The 26,838-nt window shown below is 46.9% G+C and overlaps 1 protein-coding gene across 1 annotated transcript; it reads left to right on the top strand.

Moving 5' to 3' along the window:
* The first annotated feature begins 13,074 nt into the window (after positions 1-13,074).
* On the top strand, positions 13,075-14,214 carry LOC136577925 (chemerin-like receptor 1). The gene has a single exon (XM_066577843.1). It carries the CDS (start codon positions 13,075-13,077, stop codon positions 14,212-14,214), a length of 1,140 nt encoding a protein of 379 aa, XP_066433940.1.
* Positions 14,215-26,838: the final 12,624 nt, after the last annotated feature.

Below are 26,838 nucleotides of genomic sequence, written 5' to 3'. Positions count from 1 at the left end.
CTAGCAGCAGTATATGGGGAGCACAGTATTAGTTCCATTTCAGTAGTAGTAGCAGTCAAGACAGGCCCCAGTAACAATTCCAAAGCAACAGTAGAGGGGGAGCACAGTATTAGTTCCATTTCAGTAATAGTAGCAGTCAAGACAGGCCCCAGTAACATATCACTAGCAGCAGTACAGAGGGAGCACAGTATTAGTTCCATTTCAGTAATAGTAGCAGTCAAGACAGGCCCCAGTAACATATCACTAGCAGCAGTAAAGGGGGGAGCACAGTATTAGTTCCATTTCAGTAGTAGTAGCAGTCTGGACAGGCCACAGTAACATTCCCGTTGCAGCAGTTTAGGGAGATAACAGTCTCTTTCACATTTCAGTAGTTGCAGTATAGACAAGGCCCCAGTTGCATTTATGTAGCAAAAGTGTAGGCCAACCCCACACACCTTGCTGTACCATGAGTGCAGGCGAAGCCCATAAAAATTACTAGGATTACACTGTAGGCGATGGCCCCAAAAAATTGGTTTACCAACAGTACTAATGTACCTCAGAAAAATTGCCCATGCCCAACCAAGAGGGCAGGTGAAACCCATTAATCGCTTTGGTTACTGTGGCTTAATTTGTAACTAGGCCTGGAGGCAGCCCAGTTAAAATAAAAATTGGTTCAGGTGCAAGTTTCAACGCTTTAATGAGAATTGAAACGTAAAAACATTGTTTAACAAGGCCTAAGAAAAATTGCCCGTTCGGCGTGATTACGTCAGGTTTCAGGAGGAGGAGCAGGAGGAGGAGGATGAATATAATACACAGATTGATGAAGCTAAAAGGTCCCCGTTTTTTATGGTGATAGAGAACGATGCTTCCATCCGCGGGTGCAGCCTACAAATTGTTTAGGTACCGCTGCTGTCCGCTGGTGGAGAAGAGAAGTCTGGGGAAATCCAGGCTTTGTTCATCTTTATGAGTGTAAGCCTGTCGGCACTGTCAGTTGACAGGTGGGTACGCTTATCCGTGATGATTCCCCCAGCCGCACTAAACAAGACGCTGACAAGACGCTAGCCGCAGGGCAAGCAAGCACCTCCAGGGCATACAGCGCGAGTTCAGGCCACGTGTCCAGCTTCGACACCCAGTAGTTGTAGGGAGCAGAGGCGTCACGGAGGACGGTCGTGCGATCGGCTACGTACTCCCTCACCATCCTTTTACAGTGCTCCCGACGACTCAGCCTTGACTGGGGAGCGGTGACACAGTCTTGCTGGGGAGCCATAAAGCTGGCAAAGGACTTGGAGAGTGTTCCCCTGCCTGCGCTGTACATGCCGCCTGATCTCCGCGCCTCCCCTGCTACCTGGCCCTCGGAACTGCGCCTTCTGCAACTAGCGCTGTCGGATGGGAATTTTACCATCAGTTTGTCCACCAGGGTCCTGTGGTATAGCATCACTCTCGAACCCCTTTCCTCTTCGGGTATGAGAGTGGAAAGGTTCTCCTTATACTGTGGGTCGAGCAGTGTGTACACCCAGTAATCTGTAGTGGCCAGAATGCGTGTAACGCGAGGGTCACGAGAAAGGCATCCTAACATTAAGTCAGCCATGTGTGCCAGGGTACCTGTACGCAACACATGGCTGTCCTCACTAGGAAGATCACTTTCAGGATCCTCCTCCTCCTCCTCCTCAGGCCATACACGCTGAAAGGATGACAGGCAAGCAGCATGGGTACCCTCAGCAGTGGACCAAGCTGTCTCTTCCCCCTCCTCCTCATGCTCCTCCCCCTCCTCCTCCTCCAAAACGCGCTGAGATATAGACAGGAGGGTGCTCTGACTATCCAGCGACATACTGTCTTCCCCCGCCTCCGTTTCCGAGCGCAAAGCGTCTGCCTTTATGCTTTGCAGGAAACTTCTCAAGAGGCAAAGCAGAGGAATGGTGACGCTAATGATTGCAGCATCGCCGCTCACCATCTGGGTAGACTCCTCAAAGTTTCCAAGGACCTGGCAGATGTCTGCCAACCAGGCCCACTCTTCTGTAAAGAATTGAGGAGGCTGACTCCCACTACGCCGCCCATGTTGGAGTTGGTATTCCACTATAGCTCTACGCTGCTCATAGAGCCTGGCCAACATGTGGAGCGTAGAGTTCCACTGTGTGGGCACGTTGCACAGCAGTCGGTGCACTGGCAAATTAACCGATGTTGCAGGGTCCGCAGGGTGGCAGCGTCCGTGTTGGACTTGCGGAAATGTGCGCAGAGCCAGCGCACCTTTCCGAGCAGGTCTGACAAGCGTGGGTAGCTTTTCAGAAACCGCTGAACCACCAAATTAAAGACGTGGGCCAGGCATGGCACGTGCGTGAGGCTGCTGAGCTGCAGAGCCGCCACCAGGTTACGGCCGTTGTCACACACGACCATGCCCGGTTGGAGGCTCAGCGGCGAAAGCCAGCGGTCGGTCTGCTCTGTCAGACCCTGCAGCAGTTCATGGGCCATGTGCCTCTTCTCTCCTAAGCTAAGTAGTTTCAGCACGGCCTGCTGACGCTTGGCCACCGCTGTGCTGCCGCGCCGCGCGACACCGACTGCTGGCGACGTGCTGCTGCTGACACATCTTGATTGCGAGACAGAGGTTGCGTAGGAGGAGGAGGAGGGTGGTTTAGTGGAGGAAGCATACACCGCCGCAGATACCACCACCGAGCTGGGGCCCGCAATTCTGGGGGTGGGTAGGACGTGAGCGGTCCCAGGCTCTGACTCGGTCCCAGCCTCCACTAAATTCACCCAATGTGCCGTCAGGGAGATATAGTGGCCCTGCCCGCCTGTGCTTGTCCACGTGTCTTTTGTTAAGTGGACCTTGGCAGTAACCGCGTTGGTGAGGGCGCGTACAATGTTGCGGGAGACGTGGTCATGCAGGGCTGGGACGGCACATCGGGAAAAGTAGTGGCGACTGGGAACCGAGTAGTGCGGGGCCGCCGCCGCCATCATGCTTTTGAAAGCCTCCGTTTCCACAAGCCTATACGGCAGCATCTCCAGGCTGATCAATTTGGCTATGTGCACGTTTAACGCTTGAGCGTGCGTGTGCATGGCGGTGTACTTGCGCTTGCGCTCAAACACTTGCGCTAGCGACGGCTGGACACTGCGCTGAGAGACATTGCTGGATGGGGCCGAGGACAGCTGAGGTGAGCGTGTGGGTGCAGGCCGGGAGACGGTCGTGCCTGTGTCCTGAGAGGGGGGTTGTATCTCAGTGGCAGGTTGGGGCACAGGGGGAGAGGCAGTGGTGCAAACCGGAGGCAGTGAACGGCCTTCGTCCCACCTTGTGGGGTGCTTGGCCATCATATGCCTGCGCATGCTGGTGGTGGTGAGGCTGGTGGTGGTGGCTCCCTGGCTGATCTTGGCACGACAAACCTTGCACACCACAGTTTGTCGGTCGTCTGCACTCTCAGTGAAAAACTGCCACACCTTTGAGCACCTCGGCCTCTGCAGGGTGGCATGGCGCGAGGGGGCGCTTTTGGAAACAGTTGGTGGATTATTCGGTCTGGCCCTGCCTCTACCCCTGGCCACCGCACTGCCTCTTCCAACCTGCCCTGCTGCTGCACTTGCCTCCCCCTCTGAAGACCTGTCCTCAGTAGGCTTAGCAAACCAGGTGGGGTCAGTCACCTCATCGTCCAGCTGCTCTTTCTCCGAATCCTCTGTGCGCTCCTCCCTCGGACTTACTGCCCTTACTACTACCTCACTGATAGACTGTGTCTCATCATCATCGTCCTCCTCACCCACTGAAAGCTCTTAAGACAGTTGCCGGAAGTCCCCAGCCTCATCCCCCGGACCCCGGGAACTTTCCAAAGGTTGGGCATTGGTCACGACAAACTTCTCCGGTGGGAGAGGAACCATTGCTGCCCAATCTCGGCAGGGGCCCGAGAACAGTTCCTGGGAGTCTGCCTGCTCCTCAGAATGTGTCATTTTCATGGAGTGAGGAGGCTGGGAGGAAGGAGGAGCAGCAGCCAGAGGATTCAGAGTTGCAGCTGTGGACGGCGTAGGAGACTGGGTGGTCGATAGATTGCTGGATGCACTTTCTGCCATCCACGACAGGACCTGCTCACACTGCTCAGTTTCTAATAAAGGTCTACCGCGTGGACCCATTAATTGTGAGATGAATCTGGGGACCCCAGAAACTTGCCTCTCTCCTAATCCCGCAGCAGTCGGCTGCGATACACCTGGACCAGGAGCTTGGCCTGTGCCCACACCCTGACTTGGGCCTCCGCGTCCTCGCCCCGTCCACATCCTCTAGGCCTACCCCTACCCCTCAGCATGGTGTATTACGAGTAGAGCAGAAACAGAACGCTGTAATTAAATGTGCCGCTTATTGGCCTGTGGTTGGAGGCTGACTTCGCTTACGGAACGCACAGCAGAGCCAGGAAACAATTATGCGCAAGCCTGTAGTCAGACCTAGGTGCGTATGACTGAGCTACTGGAATTCACATGGCAGAACCAGTCAAGTGGCCAAAGGCCAGTGGTAGGCCTTAAGTATTTTGCTTCAATTTTTTAAAATGGTGAGGTGAAAAACCAGACAGACACTGTATGCAGCGTATATATGTATACTCTTTCCCTCTGGCGGGATGACGGCGATCATGTAACGGACACAGCAGAGCCAGGAAATAATTATGCGCAAGGATGGGTATTAATCAGCGACTACTACCCCCAGCACACACGCCGTAAACTGAAGACAATCACAGGCAGGCCAAATATAGTATTTTTTTACCACTTTTTGGGAAAAAGCCCACTGCCTCTGATATACCCTGTATTTGAATTTCCCTGTTGGAGGATGACTGTGGTTACTGAAAGCCCAGTGCAGCCAGGAAACAATTATGCGCAAGGCTGGGTATTAATCAGCAACTACTACCCCCAGCACACACGCTGTAAACTGAAGACGGTCACAGGCAGGCCAAATATAGTATTTTTTTACCACTTTTTGGGAAAAAGCCCACTGCCTCTGATATACCCTGTATTTGAATTTCCCTGTTGGAGGATGACTGTGGTTACTGAAAGCCCAGTGCAGCCAGGAAACAATTATGCGCAAGGCTGGGTATTAATCAGCGACTACTACCCCCAGCAGACACGCAGTAAACTGAAGACGGTCACAGGCAGGCCAAATATAGTTTTTTTTCCACTTTTTGAGAAAAAGCCCACTGCCTATATAGCCAGTATACCTCTTTCCCTGTACCCCTGTCCCTGTCTCACCAGTACTGCCCCTATACTCTGTAAAATGACTGCAGACTGAGGACGCTATGGTCTGCACGCCCAATATACAAAAAAATAAATAAATTGTGCAACACTGCTAAAAGCAGCCTCAACAGTACTGCACACAGTCAGATGTGGCCCTAAGAAGGACCGTTGGGGTTCTTGAAGACTAAAATAACACCTAACACTCTCCCTATAGCAGCTACAGCGAGACAGCACTTTCCCTGATCTCTCTCAGCGTGCATCTGTGGCGAGCTGCGGGCGGGGCAGATTTAAATACTGGGGTGTCATCTGATATCCCCAGCCACTCACTGCAGCGGGGTGGGATAGGGCTGGAATGTCACAGGAGGAAGTTGTAATGCCTTCCCTGTGTTTCTATTGGCCAGAAAAGCGCGCAAATTTCTCAGGAGCATGGTGCTCGTCTCGAGTAACGAGCATCTCGAACACCCTAATACTCGAACGAGTATCAAGCTCGGACGAGTACGCTCGCTCATCTCTAATAATAACACAAACCAGCACCAGGAACTTCCTTCTCTATGCACAATTTTAATTCTTGCATTACAGCGTTCACAACCTGAATTTATTATGATAAAATATATTTTAGCTATAGCTTAGAAGACAATCATATTTATCTAGAATCTTGTGCCTTTCTGTATCAACTTGTTACATACTGTATTGTCATCTCACAGTGTTTTATGGACAAAAGCCGTTTCCTGAAAATGACAGTAATCACATGCAGAGGTCAAATGGGATAGAAGCTGAAAACTTCTGTGGTCAAACAGCCAATAGAATTTAAGATACATTGATAAACCCCAAGATATATTACAGAAGATATGACTATTCTGGGACACTTAGAGCATCATAACCAGTAGGATTGTAGTATGTAACTTCCTATGAATGCTAAAACATTCTAAAATCTTTTACTTTTTATGAACAGAAACGCAGGTCTAACAAGGCATGAATATACGGTAAGGATATATGTATATATCTATGAATCTTGGATTTGTATTGCTCTTTTACTAACTCTAAATATGGAATGCTTGTAATTCCATTGACAAGAAATGCTAACTGGGGTAACAGCAAAATATTGGGAATGTAGAGAGAATAACTTACTGTATTGATATGCTTTGGTATAAATAGAAGTATCCTTATGTTTGCCTCCAGAATTATAGGGGTGGTAGACTGTCAAGTATCATTTTAAAGGGGTTGTCCTGCGACAGCAAGTGGGGTTATGCACTTCTGTATGGCCATATTAATGCACTTTGTAATATACATCGTGCATTAAATATTGGCCATACAGATGTTATACACTTACCCCCTCCGGCGCTGGCGTCCCCGTCTCCATGGCGACGATGAAGCCTCTTCTCTGGTCGCACGAACAGTCGGGCTTGCGCACTGAAGGATTCCTCTTCTCTCTCCCTCCGGGCTCACGAGCTGCGTCCTGGCTCCTCCCTCTTCTCCGCGTCATCGTAGCTCCGCCTCCGTCACGTGGTGCCGATCAGCGAATGAAGTGGCTGTAATCGGCAGTGGAACGCAAGACTGGAGAAGAAAATCCACGGTGCACCATGGGAGAAGACCCGTGGTCCACCGTGGGAGAAGACCAGCGGCGCCATCTTTGAAAGAAGAAAAGAAGAATCTTCAAAGCTGCAGAACGGGGATGCAGGTAAGCGATTTTTTTTTTTTAAATAACAAATGGATTCTTTTTAACTGTGCACAATGTGGGGTTCTGTTGAAAAAAAATTTTTTGATTTCGGCGCGGGACACCCCTTTAAGTCCAATAAAATGCAATGAGCCTTATACCAACATAGAAAATTAATGCTCATCTACTACCATAGATAAGGAATTGCAGAAAGCTGTTTTTTTTCTAATATATACCTGAATTTACTTTCAAATCTTCATATTAAAATTTTTGTTTGACATGTAATTAATATCTTTATTGGGATAGTTCTTTAAAACATAGTCAGTTACAAATAACTTAATTATTGCATGTACTGAATTGAATCAAACAAAGGATCCATTATACTTTACCTATGGGGCCAAACTGAACAGAGATAACATGAATTTACTTGAAACGCTAATACTGCCCATTGTTTTGTTAAACTTTAAGCTTCATGTACAGAAAATGTTAAAAGGGGAGACTTCTCTGTAGAAATGCTGTGGCAGTTACCGATTAAGGTTGTGGGAGACACACAACACTCTGTAGAGATTTGTGGTATTGTAATGATAGCAGGAACTGCAGTCGTGGATCTTCCCCGCTTGTCTGTTGCTTACTTGGGTGGACACTGATGTCCGGAAAGATGGGTGTCTTTGACAGTGTTCCAAGTGTTTAAAAATCATTCCTGTTATTAAGATAACTAGATTGAACCGATGCTCGCTACGTGAACATAAAATGTTTCAAAAGTGGTGGTTGTGAACTTCTAAATCTGCTTAGGTGAATATTTAGAGTGTTACTTTGTATTTAAAGCAGATATTTAATATAAAAAAAGCCTACAGGTCTCTCTCTGTTTCTCTGTCTTTCTCTGGGTCTGTCTGTCTCTGTCTTTCTCTCTATTTTTCTCTCTGGCTCTCACTGTCTGTCTCTTTCTCTTTGTTTGTCTGTCTCTCTCTCTCTGTCTCTCTATCTGTCTCTTTTGTTGTCTGTCTCTCTCTTTCTATGTCTATCTCTATCTGTCTCTGTATCGCTCTGTCTGTCTCCTTTGTTCTCTTTCTGTCCCTTATTATCACACAAACAACATTTTCCCAAAGAGTGGCCATCTACTTCACAGCTGGGTTGAGTCAGCCAGTGAAGGAGCAACTCTTTTAGATGGTCTTTCCATTCTGGCTAACAGAGGGGATGCCCTTTGTGATATCCACATACCTTAACCCTTTCCAATCCACTGTCTGACATCTAAAGACATTATGATTTAAGGCTGTACAGCTCCGATGTTGGAAGACGTCTGTCGGGGTTCTCTTACTGTATATTGCCAGCCTCTCTGCTGTCGGAGGCTATGTAACGTGTCACCTCATGCAGTGCTGGCTTATAGCGCTGTTGTGTAATGGCAGAAAAAGAGTAAGCATCCTAGGAGAATCGGGATACAAATTGGATTAGAAAGGGTTAATAGAGTATATGGATGAGGGTTGTCTTCATGGAGCAGCCACCTTTTTCCTTACACTATGGGTATTTTGGTGCAGAGTTTTATGTAGATTTGCCATGCATTTCATCCTTTCACTTGTAGAGCAAAAACAGTGTGGAATCGTTTTAGGCATACAGAATTTTTCTGGTTGGCCAATAAAGGTAACATTTTTATAATACTTGTGTCTTTTTTATACAAGAGTATTTAACATTAATGAGATCCCTTCATTTGAGCAGGTAAAATTCACTTCTATTGAGTGCACATGAACAGCCTGGAGCTTTGAGTCTGCTGCACGATCTGCATGTTGACATTCAGGGGCGACAGTGCTGCTACCGGCAGGTGGGTAAATGTAGAACCTGGGGACTTTCTCTATGAGAACCCTAACTTAGATCATGGTGCTAATAGCCGGTGACAGTTTACCTTTAAGCTTAAAAAATATGTCACATCTGAGACAATTATCTAAGCTTACAACTAGGTTCTAGTGCATGGATCAACCAGACTTTACTGTGCATTTCACTAACGCTACAAGAATAATCTTCCTTCATAGTAACTTGGAGTCATTGTTCACAATACGCCAAAGCTTTATGATTGACACATACATCAGAAAACTCTCCTGGCATGTTTTGAACAAAAAGTCCCAACCTTTGCCACTGTATCTCTTACGGTAGAATACATATCCATAGGATCCCGCATGATGTCCCTACAATTGAGAATGCTTTTACAATTAAAACAATGGTATGCCAGCTCATAATCCCTAATGTATCTTAATCCTAAAGACACTCTGTAGGCATAAAGTTGCAATCAAAATGATTTGACAATCAAATATGAACATTTTATATAGCTCAATGCAACATATATAACAAGTGGTTTTACCAAATTCAACACAAAATGCCACTTTTAAGAACTGCTGCAATCTCAAAATGATTCAACCCCTTCAGGTCAAGCGTCTTTAGTACTTAGTAGAGTACCTTTTAACTGTTATTACCTGTTGCAAATGTGATGCATAGCCAGACACCAGCTACTGATAAGATTCCTGAAGAATCTTAGCCAATTCCTCATGGGCAATGGCCTCCAGTTCACTAATACTCTTAAGTTTTCATCAGAGGTGAAACTTGAAGGTTCCGGGCCCCAGTGCAAAATCTGTAACAGGGCCCCCAACTATAATGCTTTATTCATAGTACTTGGCACCCTATATGGAGAAGAGAGGCCTTATGGGCCTGCTAAGGCTCCTGGACCCAAGTACAACCACATCCATTGCATCCCCTGTAGTTACGCCAGTAGTATCTGCCTTCTTCAAATCCCACCAAAAGTTTCTATGAGGTTCAAGTCAGGCAACTGCAACAGTCAAGCCAGAATCCTTTAGAACCTCTTCTAAAATGGAGCCTTTGAGGACTTTGAGGTTTAGTTGGGATCACTGTTCTATTACAAGGTCCAATGATGCCCAAGCTCCAGCTTACAAATTACAGAAGGCATGACATTTTCTCCTAAGATTTTTGATCCTTAAAGGAGATGTCCCGAGGCAGCAAGTGGGTCTATACACTTCTGTATGGCCATAATAATGCACTTTGTAATGTACATTGTGCATTAATTATGAGCCATACAGAAGTTATAAAAAGTTTTATACTTACCTGCTCCGTTGCTGGCGTCCTCGTCTCCATGGTGCCGACTAATTTTCGCCCTCCGATGGCCAAATTAGCCGCGCTTGCGCAGTCCGGGTCTTCTCCTCTTCTCTATGGGGCTCCGTGTAGCTCCGTGTAGCTCCGCCCCGTCACGTGCCGATTCCAGCCAATCAGGAGGCTGGAATCGGCAATGGACCGCACAGAAGCCCTGCGGTCCATGAAGATAGAGGATCCCGGCGGCCATCTTCAGCAGGTGAGTATGAAGACGCCGGACCGCCGGGATTCAGGTAAGCGCTGTGCGGGTGGTTTTTTTAACCCCTGCATCGGGGTTGTCTCGCGCCGAACGGGGGGGGGGTTTAAAAAAAAAAAAAACCCGTTTCGGCGCGGGACATCTCCTTTAATTGAATCCATCTTGTCCTCTACATGCTGCAGGTTTCCAGTGCTAAAGGAAGCAAAGCATCCCCAGAGCATCACAAGCCACTGCCATGCTTTAATGTAGGTAGGAAGTTGTTTTCAGCATATGCTTCGTTCTTCCTCCTTCAGTCATACCACTGATCCATAAGCCCAAAATTTACCAGTATGTTCCTTCGCTCCACAGAGCAGAACCCCAAAACTTCTATTGCTTATTTATATGATTTTGAGCATATTTCTTGTGTTTTTGGGTCAGTAGAGGTATATGTTTTGAAGTTAGGGGAATAAAGACCTTCAGCATTTATTAAGCGTCGTGTCATGAAAACGGAAACCTCAGTGCCTTCTGTCACCAAATGCTGCTGCACGTCTGTTGCAGTCACTCAAGTGTTTTGACCACCTGCTTCCTCAGGAATCTGGTGGCAGTCCGTGATAGCTATCATTTTCTGCCATGTCCAGGTAGTTTAGCTAGTGCTCCTTTAAATTTGAATTTGCAAACTTTAGTGCCAACTGTATCTCTAGGGACATACGGTGCATTTGCTATCTTTTTGTATCCTTTTCCTTGTTTATACAAGACAATTATCTCTCCTCTTAAAGGGGTTTTCCATGGAAAATTCTATAGATGACTTATCCTCAGGATAGCTCATCAACAGTTGATCGGCTGGGGTCTGTTGCTCAGGACCCCGACTGATCAGTTGAGCGGGCTCATGCTGTCAGGGCAGCAAATACACAGAGGTTGGACCTGGAGCAGTGTAAGTCTCCGCGCAGACCTCTGTGTAGTGGCCAGCGCTTGTAACTGCAGGCACAGCTTGCGTTGATTTCAATGAGTGCCGTGCCTGCAGTTACAAGAGCCGGCCACTACACAGAGGTCAGCACGGCGATTTCCGCTTCAACCTCTGTATATTTGCGGCGCTGACAGCATGTGCCCAATCAGCTGATCATTTGTGCTCCCAATCAACTATTGATGACCTATCCTGAGGATAGGTCATCAAAAGTATATTCCACGGAAAACCCTTTTAACTTTTAGGACAACTCTACCAACATATTTCTAACATGCAGTCAAATGTCACAGCCAACAAAGACTTGGAGCCCTTTTTACACAGAACAATTATCATTTAGATAGTAGGTAGATCACAATAATCATTCAGTGTAGATGCTACCAGCAACTGAACACCAAACAAAAATTCAGTGGCTTATCATTCATCATTCTGTTTGTGCAAGCATTAAAATCAAATGACTGTTTACTGTGAATGGAGACGGATGATAGGAACGATTTTTGGCCTACTCCACCTCCATTCACTAAGTAATAATTGCTCTTGTGTGAAAGCACAGGAGCTATTATCACTGGGCTGACTGTTGAGTGCTTTAGTAATCAATACTAGTACTGTGTAAAAAGACCCTTAACTAGTCCAGGTGTTTAATGTGTTTATTCTTAAGCACACCTGATGTAACCAATCACTTGTTTAGTTGTATCAGGTGTGTTTCAGACAACACTTGATTTGCAAATGTGTGTTCTTATGAGGGATTCTGTTCAGGAGGTTGAATATTTCTTGGAGTGCAGTGGTCATTAAAAGTGGCATTTTGAATTTGGAGAAACTTGTTATATTGGGCCATTTGGCTTAACCCCTTAAGGACCAGGTTGTTTTGTACCTTAAGGACCAGACACTTTTTAGGGATTTTACCCATGTGGCGGTTTTACTGCTCTATTTTTTTTCCTTTAGCTACCAAAATTATTTTTGCTGCGTTTTTTTTTCCGTGACATATAGGACTATTTTTTTAATATCTTTTTCACTGACTTTTTTTTTCCGTTTTTTAGTTTTATTGGGGGTAAAATGCTAAAAAAAATGATTTTTTTAACATTTATAGTTTTTTTTTAAATTATTTTTATATTTACACTAAAATAAAGTATGGAAATGGGTTCCTCTATTTATTTCGGACGTTTTGATATATAGTATGTATGGTTTTGGTTCACAGGGCGCATACGGTGACGGTTTTTGTTGGCGTCTGCTTTGTGTTATTCTCTTTCTTATGTATGTATTGTTGTTTTATTCTGTTGTTTTGTTTTACTTATGTATGTAATTGTGTTTTTTACTATCTGTGTCCCAGATGACGTCACATAAGACCTCTAGGGGACACTCACTTTTTTTTTTTTAACTTTATTTGACATTTTCCCATTGTAGCTGGGGCGTCCATAGCATCCCCAGTTGCAGGGGAAAGCAACCCCTGTGGTGACATTAGTCACCTGCAGACCTGTCAGGGTCTAAGTCTGACCCTCCAGCTCTGCAGTAGCAGGGAATCCCAGGAGGTCACATGACCCCCCAGGCTCCCGTAGTGAAAGAACTTCTTACTTTCACTTTGCCCAGACAGTGCTCATTGAGCACTGTATATCGGGGAAGCAGAAGGCAGGAAGGGTTAAAAACCCCTCCTGCCTTCTGCTCCGGGTTATCAGCTGTCACTGACAGCTGATAACCCGTTCCTGCCTCTGACTAATTGCAGAGGCAGGAGACTTAGAGCATCGCCGTATTTTTACGATCGGTGGTCCTCTAAGCCCAGCACCAGCCGCCGTATATATACAGTGGCTGGTCGTAAATGGCTTAAGCAGAAAATACTATGAAATGTTATATGAACATAGCCCAGGCTCTCCAGCATTATTCACGTTATATATTGGAATACTATTTTTCTAGCTGTTTGCTTATGAAAATGAATGTTCAGATTTTATTTTGTATCTTTTTTATGTTTTACAGTTTTTAACAATGGAACAAGAAATATATGAAAACCTGTGTTATCTCAGCTTTGACATATACAACTCTCCAGATCTAAGAGCCTTATCTCCTAGCACAACCCACCCAAGTGCCATCCAGTACTCCAGCTTTGTGCTGTCCATAGTCACTTCAATCATCGGACTTCTTGCCAATATTATTGTCATCTTCATCACTGGATTCTTAATGAAGAAGAACAAATATAAAATCTGGTTCCTGAACTTGGCTCTAGCAGATTTCACTTTTCTTTTGTTTCTACCGCTTTATGCTGCGTCTGTATTAAGAGAATGGACATATGGATCCAGTATGTGCAAAATCTACCATTTTCTTACCTTTATTAATATGTATTGCAGTATTTACATCCTCACAGCGCTAAATATTGATCGCGCCTTGTCTGTAGCTAAACCAGTATGGCACCTGAGGTTTCATTCCCGGAGATTTTGCTGGTGTATGTGTGCAGTCATCTGGGCATCATCCATCCTATGTAGTATTCCAGCCATCGTCTACAGTGATTTACATGGAGAAAATGTATGCAGTCTCTCTATCTATGATCCCTCTGTGCTTGTGAATATTTTTAGTTTTGATCTAGAAGATGTAGAAGAAGATCTGCCAATCGATTTGATACCACGAGAAATATGTAAAAATGCCTCAGTCTTCGACTCAAATCAACAAATTGTAACATTTTGGAGGGAAGCCATTTTTACAGCAGAGCGTCTTGTAGTTCCACTTGCAGTTGTTGGTTATATTATCCCGCTGTGTGTTATCCTGTTCTCCAATATCATCATTGCTCTTCATGTGAAGAATTCTAAGATGGCGGCAACATCCAGACTGTACCGAGTGGTGATTGTCACCATTATGAGCTTTTTCTTTAGTAAGACGCCATATGTTTTAGCATTTATCACTTACTTGGTGTCTGTTTACACTATAAAGTTTACTTTAATGTATAAACTTTCTATCGTTCTGCCGCTATTGTTCAGCATTGCTGCTACTAACAGTCTCTTAAATCCACTGGTGTATGTTCTAGTAGGGAAGGAAGTGAGGAGTGAAATTATTACATTTTTTAGGAAGAAATATAGTCAAGAAAAGATAGATGAGAGAGGAACAGAGAGATTTCCAACCTCAACCTACTGCTGATGTGATTATTTTAGCAGATTTTGCCATGGCTCCTTCAGTAAGTAATAGGATATATCTTAATAAGTACGACGTTCACCTATAAGTTTATAGTCCTTATTCTTCTTTTAGCTACTCTCAGGAAATTCTTCTGTGTGTAATATCGTTTGTATCCTACATAAGCTTTTAGTTGGTCCCTTCTCAGACACAAGAATCAGGAGTAGATAGTGGAAGAAATAATGTAGCTTCCAGTTAAAGGTGTTGTAGAATCATACAATTTGATTGAAATGTGCGTAAGAACCTCACATGTATTAGTAAATATAGCAATAAAAGAAATTATGCATGGCTGTGCATGTCTTAGTGCCACAAGTATATGAAGACTTGCGAACACAGTTGCATGTGAAAATAATTCCTGCTTTATTAAACAAAGGTGCTCATTTTTCAGGGTGCACACGGAGAACACATTTCAATTCCAAAGAATCTTGTTCACCTCGTTCTTACATCACATACTATTTTCTTATACTATGTTTCCCTGAAATTAAGACCTGCCCCGAAAGTAAGCCCTACCCCTGTTTTCGGGGGAAAAGCTTGAAATATAAGCCCTCCCACGAAAATAAGCCCTAGCTAAAAAAAAAAAAAATACCTGGCCCGTGGCGTCTGAGTCCCTCGCGATGACCACCCGATGCTGCGGCAGGCTGCCATGTTCTATGCGCTGAGAAATCCTCTTCTTTCTGGTGACAGGATTTTGAATACCCTGTCTCCAGCAAAGCATGCACTGTGATTGGATGGAGCGCCAGCTAATTAGAATCGATGCTTGATCATTCACAGCCATTCAGTGAATGACCTCACGGAATGGCTGTGATTGGCTCATCAAGCGCTGGTATTAAAAGCCCCGTCACCAGAAAGAAGAAGATACCTCAGCGTGGAGGAAACAGCAGACTGCCGCATCGCCGCCGGAGACTAGCAGCTCTGCGGAAAGCTCCTTCAATTTTTGTGTTCCTGGTGGGGGTGCGGCAAGCTGCTTGAATTCTCCCTGCTGTCATCCCCCGCCGTCCTCTCTGTTCGGCTTTGTCATCCCCTGCTATCAGGCTGTGCTTGGCTGTTAATGATCGAGCGCCAGCTGTGATTGGCCGGCGCTCGATCCAATCACAGTGCTTACTTACACAGTGCTGACACGGGGGATGTGAAAGCAGAGCAGGGAGATGACAGCAGGGAGAATTCTAAAGCAGCTTGCCAGAATCAAGTATAAGCCGAGGGGTGCTTTTTCAGCACAAAAAATGTGCTGAAAAACTCGGCTTATACTACAGTGTATACGGTACATACAGAATATCACTTTTTATATTCATACCTTTCGGTAATCTGGTGCCAAGCATCATAATCCAGAAACCTTCTCTTTTAATACATTAGCTTGATTAACATTTAGTTTTCTTTTATTTCTAACCTTCTCTATTCCATAATATATGAAATTGTTGATGATACCAGAGTGCTGTTCTACAAAATATTTTATATTTATATTGAAGTCAATGGGCGACTCGAGCATTTTTGTATATCGCCGATGCTTGCTAAGGTTTTCATTTGTGAAAATCTGGGAAATTCAAGAAAGTTATGGGAACGACACAGAAACGGATAGGGCAGGCGAGGGGCTGCATGTTGGGCTGCATCTCAAGTTCCCAGGTCCCACTATTAAGCCACAATAGCGGCAAGAGTGCCCCCCCCCCCTAAAATTTTTGCTTCTGAAAAACCCTCATTAGCAAGGCATACCTTAGCTAAGCACCACAATACCTCCAACAAAGCACAATCACTGCCTACATGACACTCCGCTGCCACATCTCCTGGGTTACATGCTGCCCAACCCCCCGCACGACCCAGTGTCCACAGCGCACACCAAAGTGTCCCTGCGCAGCCTTCAGCTGCCCTCATGCCACACGCTGGCCTCATAGCCACACCACCCTCATGTCTATTTATAAGTGCGTCTGCCATGAGGAGGAACCGGAGGCACACACTGCAGAGGGTTGGCAGCGACCCTCTTTAAAAGGGGCGGGGCGATAGCCCACATTGCTGTACAGAAGCAATGAGAACTCCAATCCTGTGCCACCTCCGTCAGGAGCTGCAAACATGGGCATAGCAATGGGGAATCCATGTGCCACACAGTATTCATTCTGTCAAGGTGTCGCATAGCTCAATCCACACTGCAAGGGGAAAGCCGTCAGCGCTCTGCCTCCTACCCAAGTCAGTCAGTGCCTTTGTGCCAGACAGGTCAAACACCCCAATGGGAACTAAGTTTGCACCAACAGCATAGGTGGGTCCTAGGAAACCCAAGACATGAACAAAAAATTGATCTGAGCGGCCAAACATGGCAGACTTGCACCGCGCCCACGGCATAGGCCTCGGCCCACAGATTCAGCAATCCTAGGCTGGAAGCGGACTTTCACTGCACCCAGGACATAGGCCTCTGCACAAACCTTCAGCAATCGCGTGCCTACAGCGGACTCCAATGCTAGCGTAGCTGTGCACGTCTCATTAGCGCTGTATTGCTCCTGTAGTTTGTCCCAATGCAGTGCCCCGGATAGTAGAGCTAACGTCAGATTAAATACAGGTGGGCTTCGGCCCACACTGCATGCCCAAGTCAGATTGCGGTTCTTTATAAGTAGACACAGGCAGGTACAACTCCCTAATGTGAAGTCCGTGTGGACCCAAAGCATGGGTGGCTCCCTGGAACCCACCGGCGGTACATAAACAAATCCCATTGCAGTGCCCAGCACAGCTAAGGTAACGTCAGATTAAATGCAGGTGGGCTTCGGCCCACACTGCATGCCCCAGTCTGACCCGGGTTTTTAATACATAGACACTGGCAGGTACAAATCTGTAATGTGAAGTCCCTGTGGACCCACAGCATGGGTGGCTCCCTGGAACCCATCGGCGGTACATACATGTATCCCATTGCAGTGCCCTGCTCAGCAGAGCTAACGTCAGATACAATACAGGTGGGCTTCGGCCCACAGTGCATGCCCCAGTCAGACTGGTAATATGTACCTTAAGAGTAACCAGTGACATAGCATTAGCAGTGGTATAGGCAGAGCCCAGAATTAGTAACATTTCAGTGGTAGGATTAGGGACAGGCCCCAGTAACATATCACTAGCAGCAGTATAGGGGGAGCACAGTATTAGTTCCATTTCAGTAATAGTAGCAGTCAAGACAGGCCCCAGTAACATATCACTAGCAGCAGTATAGAGGGAGCACAGTATTAGTTCCATTTCAGTAATAGTAGCAGTCAAGACAGGCCCCAGTAACATATCACTAGCAGCAGTAAAGGGGGGAGCACAGTATTAGTTCCATTTCAGTAGTAGTAGCAGTCTGGACAGGCCACAGTAACATTCCCGTTGCAGCAGTTTAGGGAGATAACAGTCTCTTTCACATTTCAGTAGTTGAGGAATAGACAAGGCCCCAGTTGCATTTATGTAGTAAAAGTGTAGGCCAACCCCACACACCTTGCTGTACCATGAGTGCAGGCGAAGCCCATAAAAATTACTAGGATTACACTGTAAGCGATGTCCCAAAAAAATTGGTGTACCAACAGTACTAATGTACCTCAGAAAAATTGCCCATGCCCAACCAAGAGGGCAGGTGAAACCCATTAATCGCTTTGGTTACTGTGGCTTAATTTGTAACTAGGCCTGGAGGCAGCCCAGTTAAAATAAAAATTGGTTCAGGTGCAAGTTTCAACGCTTTAATGAGAATTGAAATGTAAAAACATTGTTTAATAAGGCCTAAGAAAAATTGCCCGTTCGGCGTGATTACGTGAGGTTTCAGGAGGAGGAGCAGTAGGAGGAGGATGAATATAATACACAGATTGATGAAGCTAAAAGGTCCCCGTTTTTTATGGTGATAGAGAACAATGCTTCCATCTGCGGGTGCAGCCTACGTATTGTTTAGGTACCGCTGCTGTCCGCTGGTGGAGAAGAGAAGTCTGGGGAAATCCAGGCTTTGTTCATCTTTATGAGTGTAAGCTTGTCGGCACTGTCAGTTGACAGGCGGGTACGCTTATCCGTGATGATTCCCCCAGCCGCACTAAACACCCTCTCTGACAAGATGCTAGCCGCAGGGCAAGCAAGCACCTCCAGGGCATACAGCGCGAGTTCAGGCCACGTGTCCAGCTTCGACACCCAGTAGTTGTAGGGAGCAGAGGCGTCACGGAGGACGGTCGTGCGATCGGCTATGTACTCCCTCACCATCTTTTTACAGTGCTCCCGCCGACTCAGCCTTGACTGGGGAGCGGTGACACAGTCTTGCTGGGGAGCCATAAAGCTGGCAAAGGCCTTGGAGAGTGTTCCCCTGCCTGCGCAGTACATGCTACCTGATCTCCGCGCCTCCCCTGCTACCTGGCCCTTGGAACTGCGCCTTCTGCCACTAGCGCTGTCGGATGGGAATTTTACCATCAGTTTGTCCACCAGGGTCCTGTGGTATAGCATCACTCTCGAACCCATTTCCTCTTCGGGTATGAGAGTGGAAAGGTTCTCCTTATACCATGGGTCGAGCAGTGTGTACCCCAGTAATCCGTAGTGGCCAGAATGCATGTAACGCGAGGGTCACGAGAAAGGCATCCTAACATGAAGTCCGCCATGTGTGCCAGGGTACCTGTACGCAACACATGGCTGTCCTCACCAGGAAGATCACTTTCAGGATCCTCCTCCTCCTCAGGCCATACACGCTGAAAGGATGACAGGCAAGCAGCATGGGTACCCTCAGCAGTGGACCAAGCTATCTCTTCCCCCTCCTCCTCATGCTCCTCCCCCTCCTCCAAAACGCACTGAGATACAGACATGAGGGTGCTCTGACTATCCAGCGACATACTGTCTTCCCCCTTCTCCGTTTCCGAGCGCAAAGCGTCTGCCTTTATGCTTTGCAGGAAACTTCTCAAGAGGCATAGCAGAGCAATGGTGACGCTAATGATTGCAGCATCGCCGCTCACCATCTGGGTAGACTCCGCAAAGTTTCCAAGGACCTGGCAGATGTCTGCCAACCAGGCCCACTCTTCTGTAAAGAATTGAGGAGGCTGACTCCCTCTATGCCGCCCATGTTGGAGTTGGTATTCCACTATAGCTCTACGCTGCTCATAGAGCCTGGCCAACATGTGGAGCGTAGAGTTCCACCGTGTGGGCACGTCGCACAGCAGTCGGTGCACTGGCAAATTAAACCGATGTTGCAGGGTCCGCAGGGTGGCAGCGTCCGTGTTGGACTTGCGGAAATGTGCGCAGAGCCGGCGCACCTTTCCGAGCAGGTCTGACAAGCGTGGGTAGCTTTTCAGAAACCGCTGAACCACCAAATTAAAGACGTGAGCCAGGCATGGCACGTGCGTGAGGCTGCTGAGCTGCAGAGCCGCCACCAGGTTACGGCCGTTGTCACACACGACCATGCCCGGTTGGAGGCTCAGCGGCGAAAGCCAGCGGTCGGTCTGCTCTGTCAGACCCTGCAGCAGTTCATGGGCCATGTGCCTCTTCTCTCCTGAGCTGAGTAGTTTCAGCACGGCCTGCTAACGCTTGGCCACCGCTGTGCTGCCACGCCGCGCGACACCGACTGCTCGTGACGTGCTGCTGCTTACACATCTTGATTGCGAGACAGAGATTGCGTAGGAGGAGGAGGGTGGTTTAGCGGAGGAAGCATACACCGCCGCAGATAACACCACCGAGCTGGGGCCCGCAATTCTGGGGGTGGGTAGGACGTGAGCGGTCCCAGGCTCTGACTCGGTCCCAGCCTCCACTAAATTCACCCAATGTGGCGTCAGGGAGATATAGTGGCCCTGCCCGCCTGTGCTTGTCCACGTGTCCGGTGTTAAGTGGACCTTGGCAGTTGGTGAGGGCGCGTACAATGTTGCGGGAGACGTGGTCGTGCAGGGCTGGGTTGGCACATCAGGAAAAGTAGTGGCGACTGGGAACCGAGTAGCGCGGGGCCGCCGCCGCCATCATGCTTTTGAAAGCCTCCGTTTCCACAAGCCTATACGGCAGCATCTCCAGGCTGATCAATTTGGCTATGTGCACGTTTAACGCTTGAGCGTGCGGGTGCATGGCGGCGTACTTGCGCTTGCTCTCAAACAGTTGCACTAGCGACGGCTGGACGCTGCGCTGAGAGACATTGTTGGATGGGGCTGAGGACACCAGAGGTGAGCGTGTGGGTGCAGGCCGGGAGACGGTTGTGCCTGTGTCCTGAGAGGGGGGTTGGTCATCAGTGGCAGGTTGGGGCACAGTGGTGCAAACCGGGGGCGGTGAACGGCCTTCGTCCCACCTTGTGGGGTGCTTGGCCATCATATGCCTGCGCATGCTGGTGGTGGTGGCTCCCTGGCTGATCTTGGCACGACAAACCTTGCACACCACAGTTCGTCGGTCGTCTGCACTCTCAGTGAAAAACTGCCACACCTTTGAGCACCTCGGCCTCTGCAGGGTGGCATGGCGCGAGGGGGCGCTTTGGGAAACAGTTGATGGAATATTCGGTCTGGCCCTGCCTCTACCCCTGGCCACCGCACTGCCTCTTCCAACCTGCCCAGCTGCTGCACTTGCCTCCCCCTCTGAAGACCTGTCCTCAATAGGCTTAGCAAATCAGGTGGGGTCAGTCACCTCATCGTCCAGCTGCTCTTTCTCCGAATCCTCTGTGCGCTCCTCCCTCGGACTTAAAGCCCTTACTACTACCTCACTGATAGACAACTGTGTCTCATCGTCATCGTCCTCCTCACCCACTGAAAGCTCTTAAGACAGTTGCCGGAAGTCCCCAGCTTCATCCCCCGGACCCCGGGAACTTTCCAAAGGTTGGGCATTGGTCACGACAAACTCCTCCGGTGGGAGAGGAACCATTGCTGCCCAATCTCGGCAGGGGCCCGAAAACAGTTCCTGGGAGTCTGCCTGCTCCTCAGAATGTGTCATTTTCATGGAGTGAGGAGGCTGGGAGGAAGGAGGAGCAGCAGCCAGAGGATTCAGAGTTGCAGCTGTGGACGGCGTAGAAGACTGGGTGGTCGATAGATTGCTGGATGCACTTTCTGCCATCCACGACAGGACCTGCTCACACTGCTCAGTTTCTAATAAAGGTCTACCGCGTGGACCCATTAATTGTGAGATGAATCTGGGGACCCCAGAAACTTGCCTCTCTCCTAATCCCGCAGCAGTCAGCTGCGATACACCTGGACCAGGAGCTCAGCCTGTGCCCACACCCTGACTTGGGCCTCCGTGTCCTCGCCCCCGTCCACATCCTCTAGACCTACCCCTACCCCTCAGCATTGTGTATTACGAGTAGAGCAGAATTGGCCTGTGGTTGGAGGCTGACTTCGCTTACGGAACGCACAGCAGAGCCAGGAAACAATTATGCGCAAGCCGGTAGTCGGACCTAGGTGCGTATGACTAAGCTACTGGAATTCACAGGGCAGAACCAGTCAAGTGGCCAAAGGCCAGTGGTAGGCCTTAAGTATTTTGCTTCAATTTTTTAAAATGGTGAGGTGAAAAACCAGACAGACACTGTATGCAGCGTATATATGTATACTCTTTCCCTCTAGCGGGATGACGGTGATCATGTAACGGACACAGCAGAGCCAGGAAATAATTATGCGCAAGGATGGGTATTAATCAGCGACTACTACCCCCAGCACACACGCAGTAAACTGAAGACGGTCACAGGCAGGCCAAATATAGTATTTTTTTCCACTTTTTGGGAAAAAGCCCACTGCCTCTGATATACCCTGTATTTGGATTTCCCTGTTGGAGGATGACTGTGGTTACTGAAAGCCCAGTGCAGCCAGAAACAATTATGCGCAAGGCTGGGTATTAATCAGCGACTACTACCCCCAGCACACACGCTGTAAACTGAAGACGGTCACAGGCAGGCCAAATATAGTATTTTTTACCACTTTTTGGGAAAAAGCCCACTGCCTCTGATATACCCTGTATTTGAATTTCCTTGTTGGAGGATGACTGTGGTTACTGAAAGCCCAGTGCAGCCAGGAAACAATTATGCGCAAGGCTGGGTATTAATCAGCGACTACTACCCCCAGCAGACACGCAGTAAACTGAAGACGGTCACAGGCAGGCCAAATATAGTTTTTTTCCACTTTTTGAGAAAAAGCCCACTGCCTATATAGCCAGTATACCTCTTTCCCTGTTCCACTGTCCCTGCCTTACCAGTACTGCCGCTATACTCTGTACAATGACTGCAGACTGAGGACGCTATGGTCTGCACGCCCAATATACAAAAAAAAATAATAAATTGTGCAACACTGCTAAAAGCAGCCTCAACAGTACTGCACACAGTCAGATGTGGCCCTAAGAAGGACCGTTGGGGTTCTTGAAGACTAAAATAACACCTAACACTCTCCCTATAGCAGCTACAGCAAGACAGCACTTTCCCCGATCTCTCTCAGCGTGCATCTGTGGCGAGCCACGGGCGGGGCAGATTTAAATACTGGGGTGTCATCTGATCTCCCCAGCCACTCACTGCAGGGGGGTGGGATAGGGCTGGAATGTCACAGGAGGAAGTTGTAATGCCTTCCCTGTGTTTCTATTGGCCAGAAAAGCGCGCAAATTTCTCAGGGAAGGAAATGTAATGGAGTCGAGCACCGCATGGTGCTCGTCTCGAGTAACGAGCATCTCGAACACCCTAGTACTCGAACGAGTATCAAGCTCGGACGAGTACGCTCGCTCATCTCTAATAATAAAACAAACCAGCACCAGGAACTTCCTTCTCTATGCACAATTTTAATTCTTGCATTACAGCGTTCACAACCTGAATTTATTATGATAAAATATATTTTAGCTATAGCTTAGAAGACAATCATATTTATCTAGAATCTTGTGCCTTTCTGTATCATCTTGTTACATACTGTATTGTCATCTCACAGTGTTTTAGGGACAAAAGCCGTTTCCTGAAAATGACAGTAATCACATGCAGATGTCAAATGGGATAGAAGCTGAAAACTTCTGTGGTCAAACAGCCAATAGAATTTAAGATACGTTGATAAACCCCAAGATATATTACAGAAGATATGACTATTCTGGGACACTTACAGCATCGTAACCAGTAAGATTGTAGTATGTAACTTCCTATGAATGCTAAAACATTCTAAAATCTTTTACTTTTTATGAACAGAAACGCAAGTCTAACAAGGCATGAATATACGGTAAGGATATATGTATATATCTATGAATCTTGGATTTGTATTGCTCTTTTACTAACTCTAAATATGGAATGCTTGTAATTCCATTGACAAGAAATGCTAACTGGAGTAACAGCAAAATAATGGGGAATGCAGAGAGAATAACTTAGTGTATTGATATGCTTTGGCATAAACAGAAGTATCCTTATGTTTGCCTCCAGAATTATAGGGGTGGTAGACTGTCAAGTATCATTTTAAAGGGGTTGTCCCGCGACAGCAAGTAATATACATCGTGCATTAAATATTGGCCATACAGATGTTATACACTTACCCCCTCCGGAGCTGGCATCCCCGTCTCCATGGCGACGATGAAGCCTCTTCTCTGGTCGCACGAACAGTCGGGCTTGCGCACTGAAGGATTCCTCTTCTGTCAGGGTAATAAATCAATACAGCATCAATCAAAGCCCACCCTAAAATCCCGTGGTCGACGGTAAGGAAAAACACCACACACAGGTCTGGTATGCTTCCCTGTACGGGAGTAATGGTGAGTGACTTTACTTGCTTACACAGGGTTTTATCCCCTCCTGTTGCAACACAAAGCATATAGCATCTCATTGGTCCAGATATATATAGCATTATCATATATGTCCATAATACTGTCCACAGCAAAAATTAATTAGACAGGCAGCTGCATCAATCATATGGTCCTTAGTCGCAGTAGACACTTCTCTTTTTTCTTCAGACAAGATGTTGCAACTTCCTTAAACTGCCAAGCTAATCGCCGTTGTATCTTGTCCCTTTTTGTAATTCCAAAGACACAAAGCTCTTTGTCATATCTGATATGATTTTTTAAGGATGCATATTACGTATTTGAATATTTAAGTTTTTTTCACAAAACATTGCATAAAATTTGCACGCAGGTATAAAGATATAAAAAGAAAACATATAGCAATATATACACGTGCCCTCACAAACCCCCCTAAAAAACTTAATATGAAAATCCCGCATCACGTCCCACATCTGTTCCTGGTCATCCCTCCTGTGTCAGGGTTCCCCCACCGCCCACAAAGCCCTACTCCTAGGGGTGATTCCTACCTCACCTCAGAAGGAGGACATGGACCCCCCGGACTATGTTTTTCAGGTATCCATGTCCTCTATCTGTACGAGTTAACACCCTGCAGGGTGTGCCCTCGTTCGATCCTATGGCCTTCTACACTATCCCTAGGCGTATGGGAAATCCACTGACATTTTTAAAACAGGGGACCGGAACAGACGCAGTCTTAGATGTCAGGCATCTCCACCACATCTCCATCTTTTTGATAACGTACTGTAGTTGGCATCAATGGGACCGGTTCTTTTTCTGCTTCTTCTATCTCAACCAGGGGGAATGTCGGTGTCACATTGTCTAGTCCCTTACTCATACTTTTCTTGATCAGGGGGATAATACACGTACAGGAAATTACTAGGACTAACAGAACAATATCTAGGACCACACCTACTTGTACCAGCATTTTCTGCCATCCTTTCAACCACGAAAAGTACTGGTCCCAGGGATCTGTGACCCCGGAATTTCTCTTGAGTTCCTCTGACAAATCGGTTAGTTTCTTAATGGCAACAGTCACTTTACCTGTAGGCCCAGTATTATCAGGGATATAGGTGCAACAAGTCTCACCAATCATTTTACATACTCCACCTTTTTCTGCTAGAATCATATCCAGGGCCATTCTATTCTGGAACGTCATGGATGCAGTAGGCCCTAATTGGTCAGCTAATCCCTGCAGAGCATCTCTAGTGTAATTGACAAACCTTTGCTGATTGTAATAGATGTAATTTATCCAGGCTACATTTTTGTTAGCAGTGACAATAGTGAACAAAGATTCAAATCCTGCCTTCACTTGATCCCTAGCCTTGAATTCGTCTGGCACCCCCCTAGGCACTCCTATTGTATCTATGTACACATGGGGATCAAAACTAGCACCTGGGACCTTAACTTCTCTCTTGATACGGTGTGGTGTGGAATTCTCATCCTTTGTGCCGTCAACTGATAATATGTGTAAGGGCATTAAGGCTTTGGCTAAGGCACATTCTCCTGTCCAGTCTCCTTCTAGCCTACTACGTATCTTGCCATCTCCACATATCCAGTAAATATCTCCTAGAGACTGGACTTGTCTCTGGGCACAGGTACCGTTCTTCCTTTTTGCACAATATTTGTTAGTGAAGTTTCCCAGAAATCTATCAGTGCCATAATTAACGAAACAAGTGTAATTACCGGGGTATATTGTAATTTTCTCTCCCGATCGAGGCACCTGTGTAAGGATGGGGTATTCTTTCTTCCACTTCTCACAGTCTGACTCATTAATGGTGACATTGGTAAACAGGCTAATAAAACAGTTCTCATAATTCTCTGGCAGTTCAAGGGGGACCGTACCCAAATGGGGCCTAGCACTACCGCAGACATAGCAATCAGTTTGATTATGGGTCTCTGCACTATATTTCATCCATTCCAACCACAGGTTGTGGTCGGAGAAACCTGTTTCCATGGATATAGTGTCCTCAAAAGTAGGGTTAGCTATGGCCATGACTCCATCTAGCCGTTTTAATTTATGAGTCACTGTACTGTGTCCGACGGAAACTATTGTATCAAACTCAAAAGGTGCAGAAACAGGTGAATCAGTTGACTCAGTCGGGTTTGTTAGTTGTGTCCATCTGATGTCACCTTTCATGTCTGCAAGTTTGAATGTACCAAGGGGATAATTGCTTCCACTAGATGACCCCCATGTCCCAATTAGGTAGGCACCTGTATCCCCGCCCTGGATTCTCAATGGTCAATATCAATGGTATGTTATACTCTAACGTCTGTTCATTGTAATAACCCTTTCCCTTCCTGGATAATGTCATGCGTTGAATCAGTGACCTCCCACTTTTGTCTCTCCTGTCCTGAGCACTTTGGGGCTTGTATCCCCAATCCTGGCCTGTATTCCAACCCACTGCTCCCCAACTTTTACAATCTGTCCCCTAATAATCATCTGTAACACATATATATACCTCTTTTGAGCCATACATGCTCATTCTTCTGAGTGATTGTCTAATCTTGGTTATATCTTTAAAACAAGGGGCTAATGTACAATAATCAAAGGTATATGTGGCTACGTGTGTGTTTGAAGAATTGTACCACAATGTCACTGTGACATTCACTTCCGCCCAGGTCCCAAACTCTGCCCATAGCATGTAAAGGATATGCAGGATCATGAGTTCTGTGCTCCGGGACCCAGGGCCTTTTTGCAGTGCGAGGTGTGGATCCAAGTGGGCTTTCCTTCGAGCTTGACTGCAGTTGGGGTTGTGAGCAACATCTGGTAGGGACCTTTAAACCGGGCTTTTCTCTCAAACTTTTTCACATAGACTCTGTCACCTTGTTTCAGATTGTGACACTCGTCTGTAGGACCTGAGAGAGAAGCAGAGACTACAGAATGCGTTATTGACAATTCCTTGGAGAGACCTATGACAAAATTATCAAGAGAAT

This window comes from Eleutherodactylus coqui, chromosome 8, assembly GCF_035609145.1.
Source record: "Eleutherodactylus coqui strain aEleCoq1 chromosome 8, aEleCoq1.hap1, whole genome shotgun sequence".
NCBI lineage: Eukaryota > Metazoa > Chordata > Amphibia > Anura > Eleutherodactylidae > Eleutherodactylus > Eleutherodactylus coqui.
This window is presented reverse-complemented; position numbering and strand designations above follow the sequence as displayed.